The 12,132-nt window shown below is 37.2% G+C and overlaps 1 protein-coding gene across 2 annotated transcripts in view; it reads right to left on the reverse strand.

The window, feature by feature from the left end:
* The window catches only part of LOC107591176 (ribonucleoprotein PTB-binding 2-like), a 73,013-nt gene that overhangs the window by 54,103 nt on the left and 6,778 nt on the right, over positions 1-12,132 (reverse strand). For both annotated transcript variants that reach the window (XM_016280247.1, XM_016280248.1), the window contains exon 2: positions 9,771-9,837. In XM_016280247.1, coding sequence (XP_016135733.1) covers positions 9,771-9,837 — 67 coding nt within the window. The remainder of the gene's footprint in view (positions 1-9,770; positions 9,838-12,132) is intronic.

Genomic DNA, 12,132 nt, shown 5'->3' on the forward strand with positions numbered 1-12,132 from the left:
CTGGGTGCCCAGGTCAACACGCATCTTCCATCCCTTTCCAGGAGTGAGCAGACTTTTTGCCCTCCCCGCCACTGTCTTCTGCCCGCCTTCTCCTGGTCTGAGGAACGGGATATTTGGCCGAACGGGATCTGAAGAGCTATTTGCCCGGACTCTACATCTTTCCAACTGCTCCGCCAACTTCCTCAGCACCTGATAATGCCGCCACCTAAAGCGGCCCTGCGTCAATGCAACGTTACACCCCGACAAGATATATCGAAGGCCTGCATTGGCTTCATTGCACAAGGGGGAACTTGTCCTCACTTCTGAACCACTGGGAGAGATTTCGGGGACAAGGAAGGGTGTCATACACTGCCCTCACGAGGAAGCTGAGCCGCGACTGTGGGGTTCGCCAAATATCTGCCCAGGTTATGACCCTGTTAGTACTATCCTCCCAGCGAGTCCATGCTCCTTGTTTGCCCTGGGAAACAGCCTTAATGAGGTAACGGTCCTGTTCCACTCGTGAGACCTCTTCCACCACTATGGACTTCCTCTGCTCCCTTGTGGCTTTGGACCAGAACTGGACTGGCTCTCCCCAGCCCAACCCTGCTCGGCTGTGTTGGACTCTTCCCATGACCTCCTTGTGTTGTAGCCTCCTTCTCCTGCTTGTATCCGAGGTTGATGGACTCCAAAAGGAAGTTTAAGAGCATTCTTGCCGAAGAGGCCTGTTTCAGAGAAGCAGCGCGGGAGGCCCAACCACTTCCTGATGTAGGTGTTGGAGATGGTGTCCATCCTGCTAACCAGGGATGACGGTATTTCGGACACCTTCAGAGGCCTATCAACGTTATCAAGCTGAATTTGTTCTGACACAGTTTAACTCTGAGTTCTTGTCATTTTATTACCATTTTCTAAACTATAGCGAATAAACTGTGATAATGTGAGAAATGTTGAAGGTGTCTGAATAAATATTGGTTTGACTGTATCTATTTGATAAATTAAGTTAACCAACTAACATTATACATACTCTTTTGGTTTCACAAATGCAATGAAAATATTGGTATCGGTACTCGGTATCGGCAAGTACCAAAAATAAAAGTATCGTATCGGGCGAGTACTGGAAAAAGTGGTATCCGTGCATCCCTAGTTTTTTCAATAAGCCTATGTTAGAGGATCTGCTACCATTATCATGGATGGAGTGTCCTAAATAAAATCTTGTCACACATACAGTACAACATATTCAAAATAGATCTGAAAAACAGAAACGCAAACTAAATGACATCGCTATTTCCATTTCCAGCCACGCTGCAAAGATGCCCGATAATAAAGCGGTTAAATGCTAGCATTACCCAGCCTCAATATTCAAATATGTTCTGCTCTTCAGCAGCCATGACTTTGGCCTTTGTCCTCCTGTGTGTTCATGTTTGAGAGTGAGAGTTTGTGTGCTCCTTCTCCAAAGCCGCCTACATTTGCCACTGCATCAATTAATGATGATCTCCTTCTGCTTTCCCAGCATCAGTCATCTGGCTGAAGTGGTTGTCGGGCCGAGCAGTTAACTCCCACACGCTCCCGTAAAAAGCCCCTCTAAAGCTACAAGTGGACAATGAGACCCCCACACCACTATTGGATCCATTCGCGGCCCCCTCTCTCGATCTTCATCATCTGTGAGATTGAGATGCATGCTGGGAGGTTGTTCTGATGGAGTGCTCATGCTGTTTAAATGACGTACATCATACCATCACCTAAACACATGCATCACCTAAATAAACAAGTCTGAACCTGTGAAGAAGATCATGTCATATTTCACCCCAAAATTACCACTAACTAATGGATCATAGTAGTATGTGTTGTACTGCCTTTATACGAACTTAAAATAATTAATAAAAAATTATTAATAGTAATACTAATGATTTATATAAATTAAATATATATATATATTAAATAATGAAAAAAATAATAAAGGCACTACAAGTATTTACTGAAATATTTGTAAAATTCAAGAATTATTGGAATGTTTTTAAACCTTAAAAGAAAAATGTTTGTACGTATCATGGTAATGATAATTTGAGGGAACTTAATTAAACACAATTAATTTTCATTTAAATAATGCAAAATAGGCATTCCATTTCATTTTATTTCAGCATTGTTTTTTATGTTTTTGTGAGATTTATCAAAATTCTTTAACCATGATTATTTATATTATATATATATATTTATATCAGTGTCAGCAGGCTCGAACACAATGTTCTTCTCCCAATTTGTGATTCTCGAAGGACAACTACAACATGACATGTGCCAAGAGAGTGGGCAGCCATTTCCGGTGTGTTTCCCTCATAGATCACGTGTGTCAGATAGAAGTAGTTTTAACAGCTATGATTTGTCACTGTACACGCTGATGAACTGTCCGTTGGGAGTGAATGTGAACGCTTACACGGCAATTAATTTCATGGCTGAAAATCAGTTATTTAGAAACTGGGCACAGCAAACAACAGCGCACATAAGAATTGAGGCGTGAAATGACAGCATGTGGGCTTCTAATGGTGTTCTTCTCCTCCCTTTGGGACTTGAATTTAGCTGTTATCTGTGCTGTCTCTCTGCGTGATAAGCCACAGTTGAGAGAGATCAGTGATGTGCTGTCACAGACATTAGAAGAATCCTGAGATGCTGAACTGATGGCTGAGCGTTTTTAAGCTATTGTCTGCATAAACGTCCATATTTGAAGGATCTGTACTGTGGGAGACAATGTATTCTAAATATGTTACTACATCCAGGACTGACAAAGTTAAAAAAAAATATCTGAAGTGAAGAACAACTGTTCTAAGGAGTATAAAGCTGTAGTCACACTGTGTCTTCTTAGAGGCACGCAGGGTGAGAATTTAGCTAACTTTAATCTGGCAGAAAGCTTAATACAGCAGCAAGCGATTCTGTGCTATTAAGCTTTTCCTCCATGTTCTGTGCAGCTTTGCTTGCCATTAAAAAGAACATCCATAAATTAGCTATTTCTATGACCTCATATCAGTCACAACCAGCACATTTTCAACTTGTAAATGACCACAATGCAACAACACAAAAAGCAAAAGGGTTTAATCACTTAATTAGATACCGTGACATAACCATCCCTAATTGCTACTTTAAAAAAAAATATGCTTGGAAACTAATTTTTTTAAATTTTGTTTTAAACTTCACAAAAGGCCTATATGAGTCCCTCTCGATCACACCTAGTGCAGTACCCCATGAAAGGCCAGAACATTGAAGGCCTATCAAAAATAATTGGGCCAAATCAGCAGGGCTTTACGTGAACCCTTATATATTAAGAGGCTGAATGAGGATAAAATGTACACAGAGAGACTTTTATCAAAGACTCTCAACGTCATGGTCCGTAAGAAAAGTGTCAATTGACAGATAATAGGTGCGATCTGAAGACCTTGACACACAGAAAGGCTTGCAACTATAGATAATGTTAATAAAACAACAACAACTAATAACAAACTTTCTTCAGAACTTGAATTTCAAGAGCTAATCACATCAAGTGTTCTGCACAAAAGTCTGATTGCACACATAAATATAAAGGTATATGAAATCTAAAATGATGTAGTATATGATCAAATAAGTAAGCCATTCATAGGTTGATTCCTCTCAAAAATATAAACACTGTGGCTCTTTGGCACTATCAAAATATTGCTGTTCGGTTCTGTTTTGTTTTGTGAAAGTTCAGAAGACATCCGTTAACATTCCCATCCATTTCCGGATGACACAAGACCCCAAGTACAGTATGTGATTTAAAATATGTAATCTTTGCTCAAGGGCATTCACAAGGTTGTTTTAAGCCATAAATGTAATTTGGCTAATGACTCTTGTGCTACAGTAAAATAACATGAAAAAAGTAATAACATCAGAGACAGCAGACAAGGAACATGCTGTAAAAGTCAATATCAAGCTTCTCTGGTAAAATATCAACTGTTATAAAAGAGATTATACAAAATTAGACTCGACTAGAATGTAAACTGTTACATTAATACCGCTATTATTTCACCTATTAATATTTAAAAAATTTATAAAAAGCCAAAATGCACTATGATCAGTCAAGCAAGCAAACCTTGATGGTCTGAAATTGTTATATGCATATTCAAAAATGTATCAATTAGTTATGTAGTTTAGCATCTATGTTAACTAGGCCTTTCGAGCCGGTGTAGTTAGTCCAGTGTAAGCACTTTTGATCCGTATGTGTCTTCATTACAGGATAGTGCAGTTTAAACAAAAGTTCCATTGTTAAACTTTAATTCCCATGCCCACGGCATCCATTGTCATTCCACTGCCTGTCCGGAACACCACACATTCCTTCAGAATTCCATCACCGAATGGATGCCCCTACTGAAACATTTGAGCTTTTTTAATTCTATAACTATAGAGGATGGGAAAATCCAGGACAGCTGACGGTGGATTCTAAATGTTAAATTAACAGGCTTTGTTTCGTAATGCACAGCCATTAACAATTGGTTTCAAACCACGCAGCCAATTTGTTAGACTCACTGAGGCGAATCTTGAGTAAACTTTGCATAGGAGATGGAAGATAAATATTCCTCATTACCTAAAGAGAGAAAGCAACAGCCCGGAGCAAATCCCTCTATGAGAGTGTGCACCTCTTCACACACACACACACACACACACACACACAGCCTCTGTTGTTTTTTAATTACAGGGAAAAACTTCTACACAAGCCACTCTTACCACCTCCATTAGAAGCAAAAATAGAAAAAAAAACACAAAGTAGACTTCATAACATGCATTATTTTACTGGAAAAGCTATGCAGTCATGTAAACGGAAGGGAGAGAGTTAGAAGGTCTGATCCCTAATGGCCTTCCCAGACACTAACAATTCAATTAAATGCACAAGAGTGCAGGTTCTCTTGTATTACTTTCTTCTCTGCATTTTCTCCAGCTGCTGTAAGTCTGTACTTTCACATCACTCCTAAGCTCAATAACAGCAGCTCTCAGATTCCAATGTGCACAAATACCTAAACAATAAACCTATTAATTACAAATACCTAAACAATAAACCTAGGATTATTACGGGTAAACCTAAAACATTTCATCCATAAGAGATGTGCATAAAAATAAATCATGTATCTTCTTCTAAAACTTGAGTCCTTTTCTGTCCTTCGGTCTCTTCTATTTGAGTGAAACTGCTTTATCATGATGCTAAAACATTCAGAGGGATACCAGGAGCCAGACTGAAATAACATTCTTAAGAAAAACATTCTTCAAAACAACAATTTTCTTCTTATATTCTAACACAGAAAAAAATTATGCTTTGGATTTGTAGTAAATCAGCTCAACAGGGAGATATTTACGACTAATCATAACTGGTTATGATTAATAATAAATACTTAGATTATATCTTCAAATTAACTGTAGCAGAATCAATATTACAATTATTTGATCTGTCCATCCACCGAGCAGACAATATAATCATTTATCAATTCAAGGAAAGATTATTTGCCTGGCCAAGGAAGAATAATTTTTCCTTCTTTATGCAGTGCTAGCAGTAATTTAGCATATGTAGCAAGGGTTCAAACATTCATTGACTTCGAATTGTGAGCAGCAAACAGAGACAATCAGTGGTGAATATAAGGGATTTAATAAATTAAACTATATCAAACATATAACTAACTAAGCAAAACACATACAGAATGAAACAAAGTAAGGAAAAGAGAGAGGAAAGAAAAGGATGGCAGTATTTCACATCAATTTTAGACACAACCTTTGAGAAACATCAGAGAATCAAAAATCACCTTAAAAGGGGCTGAGACTTAAACATGCATCTAAATAATTGTAAACGGTTACTTGCATTGGCTTCGATTGCTGAACAAGAGTCCTGATGCGGTAGACAACGGAGGTCTTTGATGAGTTTGTTAGGAGTGAGCTGGAAGTTTACTTCTGGTTCTTCTGAAGAAGGAAAAGTCCACAGCGACTAAAGTTACTTGAAGATAAAAACTGCCGGAAAATAAAAACTCAAGAGGGAAATCTTGAGAGTCTTGAAAAAGTGTTGTCTCAAACGAAGAGGGTTTCTTAGCAAAGATTATTTCAGGCTAATCACTTTTGAGGGTTCCTATTCTGGGTGGACTGGCCAATACCAGGCGTGAATTTTTGAGCGGGAGAAGTTTCCTTTGTTTCCCTTTATGGTCCATTTGCATGTTTTATGGCCGGTCTGGAATTTCTGCAGTTTTAACCCAAAATATAGTACAAATCGTATGATGCGTTTCACAATCACATACTGTACATCATTGTTTGAGGAATAAAGAGCAGATAATATTGATACCAAGAAAGATACCTTTAGAATCGATTAAACCAAAGATACATCCATACACCTGAATATCAGTCTTTACGGCTTTAACTAATACAAATAACGAGTGGTAACTCAGCTAATCTAATAGGGAAACATACAAACAAGACATGCAATATACCAGATATATTTGTAGAGTATAACAGAGTAAAAGGTCTTTACGTGTGTGTGTTTGTGTTAGTTTGCTTGGTCAGCCAGGCCCATTGTGCCTGGCCCCGAGCATTGGGAATATCACAGCATATTTCAATTCCGGGCTGTACGCCAGAGGAGACAAGAATTATTTTTCTGTAGGATTTCTTTTTTCCCCATCTTCCACCATCATATAAGTTGTCATTCTTTCTTCCATCTCTGATTGCTTTCTCTCCCTACAGTCTCTATCAACATTTCCTCGCCTTTCCTCATTTCCTCTCATGTTAATTCTTCATTCTTTTTCCACTCTTCACAGCTCTTTCCTTAAACTTGTCTCTAACCAAAAGAACAGGTCTATATGCCATGTGAATCGCTCATATTTAAATTGTTCAACGTATTTCAGGCAAGTACTAAAGAGCACAAGTAACATTCCACCTCCTGCAGGCACACTGGACTCTGATCCTTGACACCGGAGCCTCTGCTGGGGTGCTGGCAGGAGGTGACAAGCCCAGAGCGGCTGGAGGATGAGATCATCATGATGTTTCACCTTTATCCCTAGATACTGCTAATTAGAGCATGTGGGAATGTTTGCAGTGCTGCCAGGGGTTTTAGGTACTGACGACATTTAGCAGGCCAAAATCCCGGCATTACATGAAGGTGCAGGTTGATAATCAGCCTTAGGTTTAGCACTGGACTGTGAAAAATACCCATGTGTGAAATGTGCAGCTGTAATCGCAGTAATCGTGCAGCTGAGGCTCAATCCAACAGTATCTACGTGTGGCTTGGCTATGGCTGGTGGCAAAAGTAATGCAATATATCAGCTGATATTTTGTAGTTTTTAAAGTCCCCCTCTAGTCAAATATGTTATCCCTTAAAACGTATCTTTGATCATCAAAATGACATATTTAAATGTTTTTTCTTGTGAAAATAATTTTCTCATGCCTTAAAATAGCTTGAATGTAACTCTACACCCTTGCCTTATTTACTATACGCTGATCTATGAATATGCAAATTAGTCCCGCCTCCACTCACTCAAATTCACATTAAACCACAGCTTCATGGGTTTTTTGCTCTAATTTATTTTTGAATTAATTTTATTTAGGAAACTACAGTTTTAAGGAGAAAATACTCAGCAATGGTGTTGATTAATAGATTGGCATATGGTTTGTCTAAAAGCATATTAAAAACACCACATAGACAAATAAACAACATAAAAAACTTGATTTTCACTACAGGGGGACTTTAATTATTAGCATCAGCCAATACGTTTTTCTGTTTGGCTGATAAGTTTTGGAAACAAGACTTTTATTTTGACAGCTCTGAGAATGGAAGCTTATTAAGTAAGGACGCTTTTCACATCCATAGTTGGGTAAAATTCTATAGTAGTAAACAGAAACTACAACAAATATATTATTTTTTGCATTCCCGTTTTCTGCAATAGCAAATAAATAAATAATGTGTACTGAAATTATACAATATTAAAACACAAAGTATATTGCATTTAAACACAAAGCAAATTGCTATAAATGTTATAAATAATAACATTTATAAAAAGAAATATTCTGTGTACAACAGTAAGACGCAAGCTAGATTAAATTATTACGGTTAAATTATTAAATATGGTTATTTTTCTTATAAAAACGCATCGATTCACTACAGGAGGCCTTTGTTCACCCCCCAGAGCCGTGTGAGGCACTTTTTATTATGGATGGATGCGCTTTATTTCACTTCTTTTGGACTGATGAACTGCAACACCCACTGACTGCCATTAAACGGCTTGGAAGATCAAAGACAATTTTTAATATAACTCCGACTGGATTCATCTGAAAGAAGAAAGGCATATATACCTAGGATGCCTTGAGGGTGAGTAATTCATGGGCTAATTTTTTTTTTTGGGTGAACTAACCCTTTAATGAGTAATTGGGTGTGTTTTGGGCGTAACATGCCATATACCAATCAGAGTCTCATCTCCCATTCCCTTTAAAAGCCAGTAGCGCTTGCGCCATGGCAGATTCGCTATTTACAGTACATGGTGGAATTTGCAAGAGCAAAGACTGAACGCTTCTCCAGAGAGGAAACGAATCTGCTCGTGCACGAGGTTAAAGCGCGTGAGGAGACCATCTACGAGGCACAATAATCTTTTACATTGTAATCCTTTCATTTTTAATATTTGACATGTTTGTGCGCTGCTGCGCATCCCTGTGTGTGTAATAAGCAGAGTGTATGCGTGTTGTGCACCTGCATATAGGCGCATATTACTAACACACTCTTTTTAAATAACAAAAATAAATAAATATTGCCAATATATTATTGGTCAATGGCGCAGTCTATTTCAGTTGCCTCAAAATAACAATGTGCCTGAACACACCTCGTTTTCAGACCAGCATGCCCATGGGCGCACAAATGGGTGCAAATGCATTTGCTATTTAAACAACGTGGCGCAGGATGTGAAAATTATAACTGCATTGGGCTGAAAACAGCAAAAAACACTTTCTCAAGCTGAATAACAGAATACACTTTTGCTGAATTTCTGTGCATGTTGTTTATCTTCGCTTATTTATCTTCAATAATTAATTACCATATGTTAGACTTAAAATTGTTTTTCAGCATGGATGCCAATGACAAGCTTGGTTCCCTTTCAGTCGGTCACTCTCGACGTCACGTCCCTTAGAGGGACCAATCTACTTCGAGTGTAAACTAAACGAGCCAATGCACATTGGCATGCGATTATTGCATCCCGCTGCTGCTGATCACAGCGTGAGTATAAGTAGGCAGCAGGTGCAGCGCATATTCAGCTTTTCGCTTCGGAGCCGAGCGATCACATCGTTCCTGGAAGTCACCCTGAGCTTTCAAATTGTCTGGAATCCAGTTGAAATAGCAGCTCTTTAGGATGTATTAGATCAATATTTTAAGTGATGGACTGAAGTTAAAATACTATTACATTTTATTTATTATTTTATTATAATACAGTTAAAATTATATATGAAAACTAAAATCCAAATGCTCATTTGATTCAATATTTCAAACAGAACAAAGATAGAAAGAGGACAAATCAGCACAGTGACAGATTGTACAAACTCAAATAACCTCAAAGCTTCACTTTACTTCAGAGGAACAGGCAACCTTTTTGCAGTTACAAAGCTGAGACCTTTCATCAAGAACAATTCTCTGTAAGTCCTCATTCTCCACCACAGGAAACTAATCTCAGGTGCGCTAAGTAGGCAAGCGTATGGTGTTTTTTGAGAGGTCTGGATTCTGATGGCTCAGACGGAAGAGAACCATTAGAAACATGAGAGCAGTAGGATGACTGAAGGAGGCCAATTACCTGTTCCTTTGTTCCGGTCCACAAAACAGTATTTGAGCTCGTACTCGCGTAGAATTTCATGGACCTCCTGGGGGGAATGAAAAAGAGAGCAAATGAATGCTACAATGTATTGTATATTTGTTTTTCGTTACACCAATTATATTATTAGCAGTTAGTTCCTCAAATTTGATTGGCTGAGTGTTGTTCCTCTTTCATTTACTGGTAAACCCGGAGCTAAAATTGTGAATAAGCTATATATTACAATAATAGCATAAAATAATCAATACACATTTTTTAATTAAAAAACACAAAACACATCAGCAAAATACACTACATACAGTAATATATTAATCCACTGCCTTATTGCACTATAGTCTGTGGCGAGGACTCTTTCTGAAAAGTGGGTCTCTATTGTAGCAGAAATTTAAACAAAATATGACTAAACAATATATAAATATATAGCCTCATACTAGGGATTTGAAGATATGCATAACTGGTTTAACAAGGTGTTAACTTTATAGGGCAATCCTTTCTCTTGCATGCATATATAATGTATAGAGCTGATGATTTCATTTGTGAGAGGAAAGAATGTTGGCACATTATGTGAATAATGTCGCAAATTGGTCTCCAGCCATTATTTAGAGAGAATCCGAGACATAAAATGTCTCTTTCAGAAGGGTTTCTTCATTTTCTAAAATCAAATAAAGATGTATAAAAAAAAATTCTGGCGAAACACATAAAAAGAAAAACATAAAATATCAAAATATCAAATATTCAGTAATGCATTCAGTGGGTGATCATCCAGATGCAGTATATAGGGGTTCCATACAAACTTGTTCTTTTATTATTATGAAAATTGATACAACAAAGGTGTGGCCATGAAAATGAAGGTTTCCAACTGCAGCCACACACAGAAACAGAGTGTCCGCTGTTATCCATCAGATAAACACACACATACACTGTCTCATAAATCTCTTCCTCTTCCCTTTTATGCACACAGCAGGTCCTGCGGTCACATCCCGAAAGTGTGTTAACAGAGATAAACCAGAGGTGCCCACACTGGCTTTGTGTTTTCTCTAGCTGGTCATAAGGAACATCCAGAAGGACACACTTGACTATGACAAAGGGACTTCTGGATTCAGCAGGGGACATGGCATACTGCAACAGCGTGGAGCTGTTAATGTGTGCTGTGCTGGGTTACTGTTCACTGTGAGATGTACTTGCTTGTAATGCCGGCGGTCCGAACTATGATTTTGCTGAGGACTTGAAATTGCGTATTTGGTGATGTAAAATGAATCCACATCAACTGAGCAGTTGAATACAGGTTGATAATGATGAATAGATTTAATTTAGGCTTTTATTCACATATAAACACTAATCAATACACATCAAATGTGGCAAACAGAAGCTCAAACGTGCTTGTCAAAGACAAACCTCATTGGTTCTTGCACGACAAACAAGAGCTTCTGTTTACCATATTTGATCTGCTCTATTTGCATTGGGCTAATCAATGTTTATATGTGAATAAAAACGACAAAAGACCGCTCGATTCATATAAATTACGTTTACAATACTTACTTTTAAGAACGTTTTGAATTGTCAAAGATTTGTTTACATGTACTTTCAATGGGATAGAAATAGGGATAGAAATCTCAGTTACACTTTATTTTACTGTGTGTGTACTTATAAATTAAATTTTATTAATCAAAAAACATGTCTAATTAACTGAAATCGTGAAATGTACACAATTTAACAGTAATTAATTACAAGTATAACAAAAAGTACGTATTAAGGCCGTATGAATTTATTAAATTTTTTTGTCAAATTCAGTTTCATTTTTACCAAATTCTGTGTTTTCCATTAATTTTCTGGATTCCTAATTTATTTATTTATTCAGAAATACTGTGTTGTGTATTTACATTTTTCTGTTAAATAAATTCTGGTAACACTTTCTATGAAGACCATGCTTATAATGAATTATAGCCCCATTTATGCGTACTTATAAATAAGTATTACTATTCTATAAATATATTTATACAGACTCATTAAGACCTATGCTGTGTTATAAGAACAGTTATAATTACGTTTATATTATTTTTGTAAGTACTTATAAGGCATGCATTTTCTTCTTCAGTGTGCATGCTCATAATCCATTACACACTGGCTTATAAATGATCAAATATAAAACACTTGTTTGTTGTATCAATTAGTTATTATGTCTTTAATGGCTAATGTTTGCATTAGAGGTAATGAATGGTAATTTTGATTTGTTGAAATCTATATCTCCTCAGCCATATGCATGGTATTGCTTATAGCAGTTTGGAATTAAGCTTTATAATATCGTTGCAGTGTTTTGCTAGTATGTAACATTTAAAAAAGTTTT

This window comes from Sinocyclocheilus grahami, unplaced genomic scaffold (assembly GCF_001515645.1).
Source record: "Sinocyclocheilus grahami isolate Dianchi unplaced genomic scaffold, SAMN03320097.WGS_v1.1 scaffold138.1, whole genome shotgun sequence".
Lineage (NCBI taxonomy): Eukaryota > Metazoa > Chordata > Actinopteri > Cypriniformes > Cyprinidae > Sinocyclocheilus > Sinocyclocheilus grahami.